General features: G+C 44.0%; 1 protein-coding gene across 2 annotated transcripts in view; it reads left to right on the top strand.

Annotated features, from left to right (window-relative positions):
- Window positions 1-18245, top strand: part of LOC308083969 (poliovirus receptor homolog) — a 137186-nt gene that overhangs the window by 35371 nt on the left and 83570 nt on the right. For both annotated transcript variants that reach the window (XM_080426417.1, XM_080426416.1), the window contains exons 2-4: window positions 8372-8481; window positions 13091-13340; window positions 16748-17041. In XM_080426417.1, the coding sequence (XP_080282543.1) occupies window positions 8372-8481; window positions 13091-13340; window positions 16748-17041 (654 nt within the window). The remainder of the gene's footprint in view (window positions 1-8371; window positions 8482-13090; window positions 13341-16747; window positions 17042-18245) is intronic.

Genomic DNA, 18245 nt, shown 5'->3' with positions numbered 1-18245 from the left:
TCTGTGAATCTTGTCTGTCTGTGGTTGACCAGAGCTAATTTCGCAAACCGCTCGACAGATGAGCGCCACATTTCTTTGTGCACACAGCCAGTAGGCCAGCTTAGTACCCCTACGCACGTACGTTTTTTTTAAAATATTGAATGTTTTATAATGGATGTCAGTGGAGTTCTAATCAGGCTGAAACCTTGCCCATATTTGAAGTCACACATAGTTATAGATTCGTCATAGATGACTGACACCACAGGCTGCCCACATGAAGTCCGAGATCCACATGTAACCATGTGGTTTCCATGTGGATTTTGAGATCCACATGATTAGATTCTTCTTTTTCTGGTCTTAAGGTCAGCAGTGTGAAAGGCTAACATTTAAAAGGAAAAGGCTGTAGTGGAGCTGTCATTGGAGAAGGATCATCGTAGCGTATCTGTGTCTACAATTGAGCCTTTTTCTCCCAATATGTGGTTATTGATTGCCCCTTGACAGAGAGAGAGAAAGAGAGAGAGAAGAGAGAGCTGAGTGAAAAGGTCAATGAAAAATACTAGGCCCCACGCGCTTCAAGTCTTCATTTCTTGGTTTTATTCTCGGCGTGTCAAAGTGCCTTGCCTGTCAGAGCCTGCGTTCCCGACCTGGCTCCCTGCATACCAACTACCCCCGCACACAGCGTGGAAGGCCTAAAATGTGTGTGTGGGATGGGCGATGCAATGTTAGTGAGTGTGTGAGCTCACTATGCGCACCTGTGCATGCTTGTAGTCCATGTATGTACGAGGGAGAAATTGTGAGACATAGCTATGATATCGGGCTGTGTGCAATGTCAGTGAAAATGCAATCACTGTGTGTGAAGGGGGGACATTGCGCGCGCAATGGTTATGTCCGCAGTGTCGGAGAACATGTGCTAATATTTTCCGTGTCTTTGTTGCATGTGTTTACAAGGTTTGCGCATGCACGCAGTTCCCGTGAATGTCATTGTGTGTCCATGTACAGTATATTATGTATACTTGTGTGAGAACGTGTACGTATGTGTGAGAGTATGTGAAGGTCAAAAAGAACTGGTGCAGCAACAGTGTCGGGTAGCAACAGCAGCAGAAGGCAGCTTAAAGTCAGCTCCGTTCCAAAATGCAGCTGATAACGGCTATTAACCTACAGTGTAGCAGCACTGTAGCGCACACACACATACACATACACATACACACACGAGAAGATAGGTCTACTTTCATACAGTAGATATAAAGCAAATCAAAAAATCATAAGAAATACTGTCCGTGACTAGATATTCAAAATCTCAAACCCACACTGGCATTCTTACTTCACATACCCATAGCAAGGGTCTGGTTGCAATAAATGACAAACTCATGTTCTAAGCAACAATCGATTTTAATAGTGGTCCTGTCACAGCATTGTAGACTGACACCACTCATCCAGTAGCCGTTGCTATGCTTTATTGATTGACACTCCTTCAGATCAATACGGTTTTAATCCCCTACGTGTTTGCCGTTTGTTTGTTTTCTGATTGTAATTTAGGTTAATGCAAATGGAAAGGAACATAAGCAATGTCTTTTGTAAGTTCTGGAAACTTAAAACTTTAACTGCAATCCACACAGGAGGACATTTGTGTATTTCACAGATATTTCTCAGGACAGTGAGTGCCTGGACACCCAATGTTCAAACTGGGACTGTCCCGGTCAAACCAGGACATCTGGGTCACCCTAAACTGTATGGAGTTGGGTTGTTCAACAGGGAAGCTAGCTAGCTCTCATTATGTCCTGAACAATGGCTGGGCTTGAACAAGGTTGGAAGTACAGTCTGTTTCATTCCGTAAACAATAACACTGCTGTCCTAAAAGTTCCAACCTCGGTGAACTTCCCGTTTGTAACCGTTGCCCTGGGGAAACAACAAAGTGTTAAAGGAACCACTGCTCGTTGGCTAACTAGCTAGGCTACAAACATTTCCAGAAGCTTTTTTTTTTCACACACTTGGGATTAAGTCTGAAAAACATAACTGCAGTGAGTCAGTGAGCAATGTTTTAAAGCGTCTGCATAAACACACACACTTGTTTTTGTTAAGCCTAAGAAACACGAACATTATGGATCCTCTGCTGCAGCAAAAAACTAATTTGAGTGTAACTTCTGTGCTCCCCAATCCCCCCACCCCCTTTGTATCCCATCCCCCACCGAGTCCTAACGCACAGAGGCAGAGCACTAAAACACTATGAAAAGGTAGAAGATTCTCTGAATCGTGCTAATTTCCACACAGGAGAAAAAAAAACAGATTATGCATGATGAAAACTATACAGAGAACGGCGAGACACAGGCCTGAGACATGCTTCATTACGACAGGATAGTGATGTTCCTGCCCCAACACGCCGCGCTGCTTATATCAAAGCCATTACTCTTAGAAAGAGAGAGAGAGGAGTGGGCCCTGCAAAAACAAAAACAATAGAACAAATAAAAATGAAGACATTTGCACAGACCTGGCAAAACGAATGGAAAAGCCTCTTATTGTTTATCACTGCATGCCGGGGGGACATGCACTCACACACCACACATACGCACCCACGCAAGCATGCGCGTGTGCGCGCACACACACACACACACACACGAACACACAACATAAAAGCCCACTCATGCTCACACCTCATTCTTCCCTTTCTCGCATCTACAATACAGTGTCCATGCTATAGCGTCCGCGAGGCGATCATGCTGCTGATTGGAGGCGAGCTGACAGAGCACAGGGCCACTGGGTGTGATGGAGCGGGCGACTCGAGGCAACGAGCTCTGAAGGCCATTAGATATTCCAGGTGACAGGCCTCGCTCCTCGAACCCCCCGCCTCCCTTACAGGGCTGTATACCCACTATAACTGGGATCAGGCAGAGGACATGAATGCTATTAGGAGACAAGCAGTCAAGCAGGCAGGCGGTCAGGGGCTGATAATAAGCGTATGTTCACTCTATAAGCCACGGCCGGCTCCGAATGGCCCATACAACGAAATTAGTATTTGGATTTCGGACTCCCATTCTCTCTCTCTCTCTCATTCTTTTCATGTTCACTACCTCGTTTTCCATCCACCTCTCTCTGCCTCGCTGTTTGGCACTTTCTCAGACTCGGTGCCTTTGCTCTCTTACTCTCGTTTTACTGTATTTTGCTCTCCTTCTCTCCCTCTCTGTCTCTCTCCTCAGCCTCTGAGTCCTGTGTTTGTTCTCAAGGTCAGGTGTGCTCGGAGTCAACGTTTCCTCCCCCCCATCTCTCCTTCTCTTCGTCACCTGCCTCTCCTCGCTCTGTTTCCCTCTCTACTTGTGCCTCTCAACATTTTTAGCTCCACTAACCCCTCTCTCTTCTCCCTGCTCTCTCCATTTCCCTCACCTTTCCTCTCTCCTCTCTCACTCCTTCCCTTCCTCTCCTAAATGTCTCTCTGCATCCCCATTCTACTATACCTTTCCCCTCTCCCTAAATGTCTCCATCTCCTATGAACCCTACTTAATGCCTAGCCTCTCTCTCCCTCCCCCTCCCGTCCTCTCTCTCTCTCTCTCTCACTCGGTCCCACGTTTGCTTCACATCTCTATTCCTGGCATCCCTCTCCTGCCTTACGCCCTTTCATCCCCTCCTCTCTCATCCTCGCATCGCTCTGGCATTCCTGGGCCATCTTTCCTCTTTTCTTTCTTTTTCCTCTTCCTTTCATCCCTTCGTCCTCTCGGTGCTGCCTCCTCCTCCTCTTTTTCTTCTCCTCTCTCCTTCCTTCCTTCCTTCGTTCCTTCCTGTTCCGTTTTTCTCAGCAGAGCGGCATGCTGGGTAGTATGTAAATGTCAGCGTGACCACCAGGCAAGAGATCAGAGAGGACTGTGTTGTTAATATGGTGGTGCCCACGGCACATTGCCTGTGTGTATGTCTCTGTGTTAATGTGTATGCGTGTTTTGATGTGTGATTGTGTACGCACACGTGCAGGTTTGTCTTCTTTTGAATGGCCATGGTGTGTTAATCTGTCTTTTTGTTAGTTTGTGTGTCTGTTTGTATGAGCGACCGTGTGTGTGTGTGTGTGTGTGGCCCACATTGTGAGGGAGTTAAAGACATAATGATGGGTAACATGAACTGACTTACATGGATGTGCTACTTTTCGAATGCCTAAGGTGTGTGTGTGTGTGTGTGTACGTGCGTGTGTGTCTGATGCATTACCTGCATTACCTGCAACGATACTGCAAAGTAGAGCAGTACTAACACAAGGCTTATGTTCTCTCTGTTTTTCTCTCTCTTCACCTCCACTCAATCCTACCCTTGAACCGTGTCTCATCCCCCCCTCTCTCTCTAATATGACCAGGGCTCTCTAAATATTTATACTGAACAATTACTATTTCAAATGCATACTAGCCTCAGCTCGGAGAGACGTACAGAGGGCTCGGGCCTGTGCTGCCATCCTAATGACTGTCAATTTCCAGGGCTTCAGGGTTTGGTGTCTGTGTGGTTATCTGTGTGTGTGTGTGTGTGTGTGTGTATGTCGAGTGTGCATGTCTATGTGTCTCATCATGTCCCTGGAGGGGGGTGTCAGTCTCAGAAGGCCACCCATTCTTTCATCTTGTCTTAGGCAGGAGATGACCTAGGTTGACTCTGCTCTTATTGGCTCCCAATGACAGACAACCAAGGCTTGTGGCTCTGTGTGTGTGTGTGTGCGCGTGTGACTGTGTGCGTGTGCCCTGTCTGTGTGTGGCTGTGAACACATGAAAGGGAGAGCTGTAAGGCGTGTTAGCTGTCAATACTAGCGGGTGTAATGACCTACTCCGTGCAAGCTTCACTCAATCCATATACTCCCCAAACGAGACTAGGAGGAATCCGGGGTTCTCATCCACCCACCCTCAACCCCCCCCTCCATTCCTTCCCTCAACACCCTCCACCTCATCGTTCGCTCGCCTTCAGCCCAAGGCCCTGCGTTCCCTGAGCTAATCTGTAGTTAGCGAGTCTAGCTCAGGTAGATTGAAGTGGGGCTCTGGCTTGATCTCCGGCGTACACCCCAGACACTGAGGGATCACAGGCCCAACATCTGTAGAGTAAGACAGACCTCAGCCCCTCGTGTCTCTCGCAGAGAGACTGCACGCCGTTGCGTTTGATGTGCTCCTGTGGGGGTGCTCTTGTGTGGGTGTTTTGTGTATGCAAGTCGATTGTTTTTTTGTGTGTCGGTGTTGTGCGCCTTACTGTTTGTGAGACTTTAGTGTATGTGCATGCGTACAGCATATCATCGCTGTCGGGGTGGGCAAATTTTGAATGTCCAAAAAAACATAACTTTTCAGGAAATGGGGAAAAAGAACCTGTGTTCCAAGGCTTCTGCCCTACAGTGACAATATATGCCTGTGTATGTGTTGTGTTTACAATCCGCAAGCATTGTCTATTGTGTATATATTTGAGTCCATATGGAGCATGCATGCATATACATCAGAGTGTGGGCATGTTTGACACAGGATTTTGTGTGTGTGTGTGTGTGTGTGTGTGTGTTTGTTAAGCGTTTAATTATAAGTGGGAGTACGCCTTTTTATTTGTGCCCATGGCCACTTCCTTCTGCATTCTTCATTTAATGCCTGAGAGTGAAAACATTGACCCAAATTAACCCTTACATTTGGGTAAATCTGTACACTTTCAGAGTTGAATGGATTTTACTGCGTAAGTACCAAAGGGAGACATAGTTCGAGAGAAGGGGAGAGATCAGCCCAGTAAAGCAGCGTCGGGGCTCCCATGGGCTCTTCTGTGGTCATCCCGAGGTTCCTCTGTGGTTCCAAGGGAGTTGTTTGGAGGTTGTAAATTGGGTTGGTCCTGTGAGAGCTGCCGTTATTCTAGGAAAGCCTTGTTTTTTAAACCCTTCCCTCCTGCTCCTGCTCTGTCACTCTCCTCTCTCTCATTCTCTCCTCTCTGATGCTCATTATTAATCCCTCAATTCCATCTCTCCCTCTGTTTCTCTCTCTTTATTGATATCGCATCTCTCCCCCGAGATGCCAAGGTGCAGTGTTTATAGCTTGTCAAAAAACGCTAGACAGCCATGCCCTTTCTTCTCATCTGTGTGTGTGTGTGTGTGTGTGTGTGTGTGTGTGTGTGTGTGTGTGTGCATGCGCATGCATGCTTCTGTGTGTCTCTCCGTGTGTGTGTATAGTATACCTCATCACTCCTGCCGATCACATTAGTTTGAACATAACAGCTTGTGCTGAGCCTGAACTGGTGGAACCAGTTCCACAAATAATTGTTTGTCCTTAGGGGAAATTGAGTTTCTATGTGTGTCTTCAGTCTTCAGTTTGCTAGCGCACGCACCCTGTGCTGTTGTGTGTGCATATATAGACACACACACACACACGCACATGCTCGCGCACGTCCATGCACACACAGACAGACTCGTACCAGGCTGGCATGCATTTAAAGTTGTAGGCTACTTCAACAGATAATCCCTCTTTACTTAAAACAGGTGGCATCCTGCAGACATACACCGATGCACACTCACTCATACAAGTAATTACATTTTCATGCAGACATGATAAGCAAATGCACACAAACACACGCATAGACAAAATCAGACGCACACACGCGCTCTCTCTCACTCACTCTATCGCTCGCACTCACACAGTCACACACACGCACACCAAGTAAAGTGTATTTTTTATTTAGACTCTTGGTTACTCTTGCTTTTCCAGAGGAATGCGTCGGCAGACTAAAATGGCATGTTGTAGAAAAGCAGAAAACCGTCCATGAGATTTATGAGCCATGTTGCCAGGCAGCTGCTTTTACTCTCAATTTACCAGTTCACATCCATGTGTACTGTGTGGCACATCCTCGTACGTACACACACACACACAGCACACACACTCATACACAAGCACACATGCAGTACACACAATCACAGTAAGACTCCTGTAGGTTTGGCCTACTTGTCTGTGTTCGCTAATGTCGTCCTCTGTTCTACCAAACAACTCCCCACTGTCCTCATTTATCATCACTACACTTCCCCTGGTTTCTCTCTCTCTCTCGTTATCTCTCTCTCTTCTTCCCCTCTCCTTTAGTCCTGGAAGAGAGAGAGAGTTGCCTCATAGCCCTGCGTAGCTCAGTGTGTCGAGGAGCACTGCAACATTTTAGCAGTTCCATTCCCTGTGTAGTCGAGTGGGTAGAAAGCACTACAGTAATAGTTCCATTTTAAGGGGGTTCGTTCCCACTGGAGCCACCCAATACAAAAATAAACTATATGCCTCATGTGTTGTCGGATGCCTTGCTTGAAGCTGTCCATGATGAAATGTACCTTTTGAAGGTGTCCATGAAATGTACTTTTTTTTTTTTTTTTGACGAATATGTACCTTTTAGGCTTTGTTCAGTTAGACACACTCCCAATGAAACCATTTATTGCGATGTTATTTCTTTGAATGTGTCAGTCAGTGTGGCTCTGCTCCCGTGATGCTCCACAACAATCTATGCAAACATGACACTGCAGACTCTGAGATCACAAACCCCCCGAAGCAGAGCTCTACACTGTTATTACATCCTCCTATAATTCCACAAACCTCCGGTGAGGCCAAAATCGTGGTGAGACCAAAATCTCTTCTGCCCGGTTCTCCTCAGTGGCTGGAGCAATTGATCTGAATTTGCACACAGCCATTGATCATTACCATGTGCACGGAACAGCGAAGCCCGTTTTTCGATTTCACAAAATCTCTGTTTATTAGCTTTTTTATGTAAACAAAAATGTCGCCATGGTTACGGCTGCCCAGCTGTGGGTTGGCCCCGCGAGCTATGGGACGAACTGCCTCCCGGGTTGCCAGATCATGTGCGCATATCCCCCCACGGGTATGGACTAGTGGACATAATAATAATAATAGACATATGAACCCCTCATAGGGCAGAACCTAAAGATACATGGATATTAAAGAACATGAAATAATATGAACCAACATTATATTACATGCTGACATAGTGAAAACCTAAATGCTGCTACAGGAGGAGGCTGGGTGGGGACTGGGGAGGTGGATGGAGTTTTGATCTCTGAGCTGTCATTTCTGGTAGCAGCAGAGATGCCATGTACTGTAAGAGTGAGCATTGGTCTGCTTAAATAGTGGATGAACTATTAGGATCGTGGCCAAATGCGGTTGGAGGTTGAGACCGGCTTGACTCCTGTGCCTGCCTGAACTACAGCAAGGCTTCATTTGGGTTTTCTATATACTTGTACCTATGTCTATGCATACATATACAGTATATCGTACACAAACATGTCTTTCTTTCTTTTTTTGGGGTTTGTTTGTCCCATGTCCACCACAGTGAAGCTAAAAGCAAATTTGGACATGTTGACGGTCATCATTCTGTTACATTTTATGTTGAAATTGAAATGTTTAAAAATGCCTAAAATGTGTATTCTGTTTTTGTTCTACAGGGGTTGGAGGTCAGAGGGTGAAGGTAGAACCAGAGGTGCTGTCCTACCCTGGACAGACGGTCAACCTGCGTTGTGCCTTTTCAGACCCCACAGGCATCCAGCTCACACAGGTCAGAGACACACACACGCAGCACACCCACACCCACACACTCTAGTAGTCCATCACTCACGTCACGGTTCAGTATATTTTACCTCTAGAACAGTCGTTCAGGGTCCGGGGACCACCAGGGGTCCTTGGGGGGGGGTCCCAGGGGGTCCCCAGCAACGTGTTATTAAGTCATTTATTATTGTATTATTATTACTTTCCCCATAGTGTAACTTATTACAATTGCCAAAACGGTTGTTATATTTCAGTTCTTAATTAGTGTTTGACCAAGAGAGAAGCACTGCTCTCTGCGTTGTTTGTCTATGAGCCGCGGTGCGGTACGTGTCCAGTTGCATAGAGGAGGCCAGTCAAGCTCCACTGTAGGACGTTGTCACATGCAAAAAATAACAGACCTACAAGCAGTGGTGTAAAGTAACTAAGTACATTTACTCAAGTACATTTTGAGGTACTTTTACTTTACTGTAGTATTTCCAATTGTCTATACTTTTACTTCTACTCCACTACATCTCAGAGGCAAATATTGTACTTTTACTCCACTACAATTATTTGAAAACTTTAGTTACTAGTTACTTTGCAGATTTAAATGATTACATTATAAAACATACATCAACCACTTTAGCCCTATTTTATACCTAGGCTATTTGAAAATAACCGATCTACAAGCTCACAACGCGTCGCATTGTGAGCTTGTAGATCTGCTATTTTCAAACATTTTAGTACTTTTACTTTTGGTACTTTAAGTATATTTTGATGCCAATACTTTTGTACTTTTACTCAAGTAAATTTTGAATTCCGGACTTTTACTTGTAACGGAGTATTTCTATATTGCAGTATTGATACTTTTACTTAAGTAAAACATCTGAGTACTTTTTCCACCACTGCCTACAAGCTATTAACCCATTAACACCTGGAACGCATCCGTGTAATTTTTTTATTTGAGCTAAAAAAGCATTATTTTACATTTTGGCTATTCAAAAATAGCAGATCTACAAGCTCATAGCGCGGCACCGAGTGCCGCGCTACGAGCTTGTAGATCTGCTATTTTTGAAAAATCATGAAAATGTGAGCAAATCTTTGAATTTATTTTCTTTTAAAGCAAACATTTTTTAAAATCAAATCTTTGCTTCTGAGGGTCCCTGGAACAAATTATTTTGAGATGGGGGTCCGCGGCCAAATTCATATTGTTTTGGAGGTCCTTGACATGAAAAAATTTGAGCACCACTGATATAGAAACATAACGTTTTTCAGAATACTGTTGGGATTTAGAAGACATTTGTAGAATCGGCTTCAGGTCTTAATGGAGTCATGTGTTGCAATACGACGCATTGTTAGCTCGTAGATGTGTTCTTTTTAATCTGGCACCTCGTGCATAATTATGACTTAGTCCGTTGGTCAAAAAGCAGGCACTCAACACTTGGATGTGTCGTGACTATTGTGAGCTTGTCTGATACAAAGAATATAGTTTTCCGTTGTAAAGAAGAATTCAACATGCAATTTGTTGAATCATCTGCAATTTGAGCATGTTTGATAGCTGAGTTAGCTATCACTCCTATCCAGCGTGATAGCTTCCTATCCAGAGCAGGAATAGAGCTCCAGGTCCTATCACCCACATTAGACGTGACCAAACAGTGAGGAGTTACTGTACGAGGGTCTTGGCCTCAATGGTCGGGGCAAATATCCCTGTGATGGTAGAATGATGATGTAAGATGGAAATTGTCAATAACGGAACACGGACAAGAGTTAACGGTGAGAAGATATTAAATGGAAATGTATTTTTCACTCTCTTTTGTCAAGAAGTTGATTGCTCCCCTCTTCGCCGGCTTTCATACGGTATGTGTGGCGCTGCAATCTCACGACGGCTAAATTGGGTTTGTGGTGTGAAATGCAAATAGAAGTGTTTCATGCACAGCCGAAATGGCTCCATTGTGCCTTCTTAACCCATTAAGACCGGGAACGCGTCTGTGTCATTTTTAGATTTCCTTCAAAAATAGCAGATCTACAAGCTTGTAGCGCAGCACCGAATGCGGCACCGAATGCCGGCACCGGCGCGGCAGCGAAATAGGAGCTTGTAGATCTGCTATTTTTGAAAAATCGTGAAAATGTGTGCAAATCTTTGAATATTATGTAAGGCGAACTTTTGTAACTCAAATCTTTGCTTCTGTGGATTCTACAAATGTCTTTTAAATCCTAACAGTTAAAAAAAAAGAAACGTATGTTGCTATAATATCAGTGGTTCTCAAACTTTCTTTCATGTCAAGGGCTCCCAAAATGATATGTATTTGTCCCCGGACCCCCCCCCCATCTCAAAATATTGTGTTCCAGGGACCCCCAGAATCATAGATTTTAGTTAAAAATATCCATTATATATTCAAAGATTTGCACACATTTTCACGATTGTTTTTTTCAAAAATAGCAGATATACAAGCTCAGTGCCGCGCCATGAGCTTGTAGATCTGCTATTTTTTAATAGCCCAAAGAAATCCTAAAATGACACGGATGCATTCCCGGTCTTAAAGGGTTAAAGCAGCATAGTCAGTCAGAATGGTCTCGCTCGCAACAATGATCTTTTTCACTGGATGGGAGTCAGTTATCGCTAATGCATATACGTCAGGTTGCCAGGCGAGCATACAAAACAGTGTAATATCGACATGAGTGTTTGGGTAGGTGTATAGATTAGAGAGACTGTTCTGAATCATCACAGGTTTAATCCCTAATGTATGTCCGTGAGCAAAGCACTAAACCTCTGCACAGTAAAGTGTGTTAATTTAACTCCTGGTTAACATTGGTGTCAATTTTGACATTCTCAGTTACTGTAGATGAACACTTACGATTTTGCTGTGTACCTCCTCTCTTGGAGTAGGTCCATCTGGACCGCAGCATCGGCTACATAGAAAAATCACTCAAATGCCCCCTAACCGTGTATCATTGAATCTTGGTTACACTGGAGTGTCATGCTGATACTCCCACGAATGTGGCAGTCAAAGCCAAGGCTGGTATCAGGTTCCCATGTAGCCTAAACCTGTGAGTAATGGATGAATAGGTGTACAACTCACTGACACAACTTATTTAATCAACGTTAAAGGTGGTGTAAGTAAGTGATGTTTGTTTTGTTAAAATAAGTGTTAAGTAGCTCTATATTCTGATATCTTTGTTGTTGGTTCAGTATCTCTCTAGCTCTTTAGTAAACAGAAAATAAATGTCGGGACACAAGTTTTATCCAATCAGGAGAGAGATACAGGATTCAAGATGCAGAATAAAGGATAAAGAGGTGAAATGGAACACTATGCAATTGAATTTGATAAGTGATCTTGGTTAATGTGGGGTTCTTTCTTCAGATTGGATTAAATTGGTATCCTGGCCTGAAATCATATTTTCTATTTACTAATGAGTTGGGATAGACTCGATCAAGCGTCTATACAAATACAATTGGCCGTGTTTGAGTGAGGGAAGCCAGTCAGGGAGGATATTTGTTGCTGCATGTACTCCTATGGGGTGGGCCAGCGCCTGTCAGCAGGGAGGCATTACGTCCTCCCGCTGGGGGCCCCCCACTGGCAGGTGAGCTAGTAGGGTACAACAACAGTGGCACTAGTGGCAACACAGAGATGTGTGGGGAGGAATTAATTGGCATAATGACTAAATTGGGAGATTTTTCTTTTACAAATAATTGGCTAGTCTAAGATTTAAAGAGGAAAAAAGTGTCACATCAAAAGAACATCACACAAAAACAATCATTAAGCTCAATTTCCTTACTAATGACAGCAACAGAAAGTAAACGAGCAAACAAACAAACATCAAAAACAGTTATTTACTGAAGAACGGGAGGGGAAAAGAGAAAAACAACCCACCAAACGAACAATAACATTATTGCTGCAATCAATTGATTGTCTTGTGAAGAATATTAATATTATATATATCTGTAGGGCCACTTGAACGCGTCATCTCGATGAAATGAGAAGTGCCTGGTTCCATTAGCGGCAGCAGTAAAGCAATGAAGGTTTAAATCATCCAATCTGATCTCGGTAACCGAGAGCGTCAAAGCAGCTATAGTATCTAAACCCTGATTGAGTTGCGAGCCTGCATACTACTGCCTTTGGTTTCACTGGAGGGCACCGCTACACGGCAGGCACCTTTCAACGCAACGGGCATCGTCAATATCCACTCCAAATCATGCTGTTAGTTCCCCACAGCTAGCTGTGCTTCATTGGTCCTTATGCTAATGCCAGGGGGTTACTTACCTGAGTGATGTTGGAAATCACTCTTGTTTTGTTGTTCTTATTAATGTATATGACTTTGAAGAACACTTTTGAGTCAGTAGGGTACACACACACACACACACACACACACACACACACACACACACACACACACACACACACACAAATGCCGGCACTCCCTGCACCCTTGAGGACATTCTTTATGATGGTTATGGCTATTTTGGTAATGCAGGCAGCATTTGACTGGCCCCCTGCATCACCAGCACCGTAGCCATAAAGTGCTTAAAAGATGCCCCGTCAGATATTACAGCCATAATAAACGAGGGCCACGGTGTCCGTGTGCAGCCGCCTAGACTGAGAATGAGTTTATTTAAACCCTTGTCCTCCTCCAACCTGTAGGTGTCATGGATTTACGAGCCCAAGGAAGGAGACAGGATCAACATTGCCGTGTATCACCCCAAGTTCGGCGCCAACTACCCCGACTCACCCCAGAAGGGGCGGGTAACCTTCACCACGACACCCCCGAGCCTGAATAGCCCCGCCATCCAGATCACAGATGTCAAGATGTCCGACGAGGGCAGATACGTCTGCGAGTACGCCACTTACCCCATCGGAAACGAGCAAGGCATTACCTCCCTGGTTATGCTAGGTAGGTTGGGTACTGATGTGTGTGTGTGTGTGTGTGTGTGATTTACTTATTGAACATAAATTCTGTTTTTACAGATTCATTATAAGATTGTGTCTGTATGCATGTGCATGTACTACGTGTCGTGTGTGTATATAATAGGAATCTGTTAACAACTTTCACCCTGTCCCTATTTAGTGCATGTCATTATCAAAGGCTATGTAAATAAGGAAAGGATACAGATACATCACTTTCATCGACCGGCAATTCCAGCTGCCAGATTCATCGGCACAGGGAGGCAAACTGGAGTCGGAAGTCCGATGGAATGCATTGAAGTTAATGAGAGCCGGGTGGACAAGCTTAATGAATAAACACTAGCTTTGAATGATTGCGACCTTTCTTAAATGATTTATTCAGGAAAATAAAGGAAGTCATATCACGCTTTGTTTTCTCATCTTTTCTTTTCTTTTCTTTCTAGTATGGAATTTTATTGAGGTATCTAAAGATCACAGAGTACGTTTCTGACTGGGCGGTATGGACTGTTATCCCCAGGCTGTCAATTAGTGACAGCCTATCAAACAATTCTCTCTATAACAGCCATCCAGAAACGTACTCTGTGCTCTTTAGATCTCAATAAAATTATATAGTGTGCATATCAAAAAACTAAGATGAGAAAACGTGTTTTTTATTTCCCTGAACCAATTATTTAACAAAGGATGCAATCATTCAAAGATATGAATTACTATTAATAATATGTATTGTCCGCCTTGCTCATCTTGACTTCAATGCATTCCATCAAACGTCCAGCTCCAGCTCATCTCCCAGTGGGTCTGTGTCGCACGATCAGGTGTAGAACGTCTGCCCTTTCCTTATTTACATAACCTTGGGTCATTATAGGCAAAGATTTTCACAATGTTTGAACGGGGCATAAGTGGTTAACTGCTACTGTACTTTGCCTGTGTGTGTGTGTGCGTGTGTGTGTGTGTACAGTATTGTGTGCGTTTGTGTGTGCGCACCCTACTTGGCACCCACATAACGTGCCTGTACTGTATGTACCCCCCCCCCCCCCCCACACACCTCAGGCTATGGCGGCCTGGTTAAAAGCATGTCTCGTCCAGGTTTAATTGCTATTATAAGTGGTATTGTCAGATCAATTGTGTTCTGGTTAATGCAATGGAACCATTGCTGTGACCTTGCATCTCTATCCCTGGCCTCATCCCCCCCGTCTACCCTCAGGAAGGGTATTGATCTGGCTGCTTGTCATGCCTGGTGTCAGCGCTATGTCCTCTGCCCACACTATCTCTCTCTCTCTGATCACACAGCTACCACATAGAGAGACATGGGCAGTGAGAGAAGGAGACAGGCAGAGAGAGACGGAGAGAGGGACGAGCGATGAGGGGGAGAGAGAGGCGTGCAGTGAGACGGAGAGAGAAGGATGGGCAGTGAGAGAGAGACGGGGAGAGAAATATGGATGTGGAGAAAAAGACGCACTCACAGAGAGAGGGGACAGGCAGACAGAGATGGGCAGTGTGTGTGAGAGAGAGAGAGAGAGAGAGAGAGAGAGAGATGGGGAGACAGATAAAGAGAGCAGGAGGGATAGTGAGTGTGTGACAGATCATGCAGTGATTTAGGGTTGGGGGACAAGAGGAAAAAGTAGCCCTCACAGAGAAGTATAATTGTTAATCAATGGCCGCTGCTGCAGAGACAGAGAGAGGAAATGGATTGAAAGGAAAGGAGAAGGGGGTGACACAGTGGAGATTTAAGGTTTGGTTAGTGTTTGTACTGGGCCAGTGGTCATAATTGTTTATCAATGAGAGAGGGAGAGATGGGAAAGCGACAAAGAGAGAGAGACTGTGAAAGTAACCGAGTGGAAATGGAGAGAGGCTGAGCGAAAGACAGGGAAAGTGGTTGTGGTGGTGGGGGGTGGGGAGGTGAAGCGCTGGTGGTTGGAGGGGGGTGAAGCGGTGGTGGTGGCGGGTGAAGCACGTTTTGGAGGCAGAGATTTTGGATTTTCTTTGTTTGAGACCAGACTGGTGCTTCAAATCGCTTATCGATAATGGTGCACATTATCTTGTTCCTTTTCTGGTTTCTCTCTCTCTCTCTCGTTTCCTCTCTCGTTTTCTCTTACTTTCCCTTTGTTTTCTCTCCATCTCCTCATCCTGTAATCTTTCTTCTCTGTCACTGTCTAACCACCCCTTAACTCTTCTTTTCTCCCCCTCCATTCATTTATCTCCCTGCTCTCCATTTGGGGTGTACTCATTATCTGTGGTTGCTCTTGCTATTTGTTCTTCCTTACTTGGTGGTTGTTGTGTGAGTGGGTGTGCAAGAAGACCATGTGGGACTCTGGATTTGTATGGAGTTCTTAATTGCGTGTTGCTTTTTCCTTGCTGTATTCTTGCGAGATGTTTTGTTTCATTCAATTTCTGTTAAAATGTCGGCATGCTTTATTGACTAAAAGATACATTTGCTTTGCCAAGGCTTTGCAAAATACATTCATAGCTGAGCAATCGCATCATGTACACAGTTTACTGCATTATAAACATTATTACACAAACACATACCCCACACACACACTAAACCTAAATGCTTATGCATGCTGTGTAATAATTCAAAAAATTGAGAGAGATTTAGTGTAAAAGATACAAAACCATTAGTCACGTAAATTGTGTACGCACGGTCACACACAGCGCATGTGCACATGCACAGTGTATGTAATTATAAACCCATTTTAAATATTATCATGAGAGATAATCACATTTATGTTCTATTAACCCATAAAATCCTGGTCTTAACACATTGGGTGCCAGAGGTTTATTAAAATATTATACTTTGAGTGCCAGGACTTTTTAAACATTTTGAACCTTTTTCAAGTAGTCGCAAAATATTTTCAGTGATCACCGTCCTCACGGTGATCCCCTCATTACACACATACAGGTCTCGTACAATCGGGGGGAAAAAATTTAAAACATTCGGAAATCCATTCCATAGTTGCAGCCATTTGAAAATAGTTAAATTAACATTGTAAAAAAAAAAAGTGCACAGGAGCCGAGATACAGGTTTTTGAAGTCATAAGTTAACCAGGAGGTGGATTGGAGTCTAAATCTTGTAGGAGTGATATTTCCTGTTGCTGTGAAGGAAAAAAAAAAAAAAAATTAAAAAAAAAAAAAAAAAAAAAAAAGTATTTTTTTTTTTTTTTTTTTTCAAAAACCGTATATATACGGTTTTGGCACTCAACGTTAGTATGCGCAAAACCGTATATATACGGTTTTGGCACCCAATGTGTTAATTTAAAACCAGGATTTTTGCGTTGGCTATTTTTTATTATTTTAGAAAAATCTTGAAAGTGTGAGAACTACTGATTTTAGAAGGCATTTGTAGAATCGGCCTCAGGTCTTTTATTAATGTTTTTTGTCAATCTTTTGTCCCTCCAGCCAAGCCCCAGAACACTGCCTCCACGGTCACCGTGGTGGCGGGGGAAAAGATGGCGGTGGTGGCACGCTGCGAGTCGGCCGACGGCCGCCCGGCCGCCCAGATCTCCTGGGTGACCACCGCCAGCGGCAACGCCACCACCGCGTCCAAGGCGGGCGGCGACAACACGGTGACGGTGACCAGCGAGTACAAACTTGTTCCTAAGGCGACGGATAACGGCAAGGACATCAGCTGTGTGGTGTCTCACCGAACGCTGACCAAGCCCGAGAGCTTTAAGATGAAACTGGCTGTGGAATGTAAGAGAACATGCGCGCACGCACACGCACACACATGTTTGTATTACTATTCTTGTAAGGACATAGCTTAGGATGGCTGTTTTATTAACCCATTAAGACCTGAGGCCGCTTCTAAACATTTTTTAAATCCTAACAGTTTTTCGGAAAAAAATGTAAAAAAATAATTTTCACGATTTTTTAAAAATAGCAGATCTACAAGCTCGTAGCGCGGCACTCGGTGCCGCGCTATGAGCTTGTATATCTGCTATTTTTGAATAGCCTAAAGAAATCTAAAAGTGACACAGATGCGTTCCAGGTATTAATGGGTTAATCGCATTTTTACAATTTGTTGCCATTTTTAACCCTAACCCTAAAACTGAAAATAGCTTGTACTTGTAGATCAGCTATTTTCGGTGTGTGACACTGGCACACCACGAAGTACAAATCAGGCATAACTCCAACCCCTTAACCTTACCTCTAAATGTCTCATCTTAACCCCAACCTGAATCTTTTCTAAATGTAAATCCACCTTTTTCCCCCTTTTTTTTATTACTATAAAACAATTTATGAAGGAAATTGTCCTCACATGGTCTATTTCTCGAATCATACTATACTTGTGGGGACATTTGGCACACACACACACGGACACACACACGGACACACACGGACACACACACACACGGACAGATGGATTGATGGCACACATGTATACACACATAATTGGCGCACTTATATTGTGCCTTTTAAAGCCCATTTCCTTCAGCAGAGGGTGGTGTTTGGGGGTGAAGAAATGATGACATCCATAAGACACTGCGACACAGGTTTAGTTTATTGTATCAGGGACCATGTAGAAAATACATTAACCCAAACAACGAGAAGACATGCATCTGTAGTCCCTGGACAGGTGAACAGAAACGATGAAATTCAGTGCAAAACATATCATCTCAACTACAAATGGACCAACAACATACACACACACACACACACACACACACACACACACACACACACACACACACACACACACTGTAGTCCTTCGCCTTTTATATTTTCACACGCTAGGCTTCTTGCACATTTTCCATCCAAAACAATAGCTAATGTTCTCTCTGGCCAAACACTCAAATGTACTCTAACCCAAATACTCAATGTACTGTAACCCAGACACTCTTTAAGTACTATAACCCAAATACTCAATGTACTGTAACCAAAATGGCCTACTCAATGT

Source organism: Gymnoscopelus braueri (assembly GCF_963280865.1).
Source record: "Gymnoscopelus braueri genome assembly, chromosome: 4".
NCBI classification, from domain to species: Eukaryota; Metazoa; Chordata; class Actinopteri; order Myctophiformes; family Myctophidae; genus Gymnoscopelus; species Gymnoscopelus braueri.
Note: the sequence above shows the minus strand (reverse complement) of the source record. Positions and strands in the feature narration are given on the sequence as shown.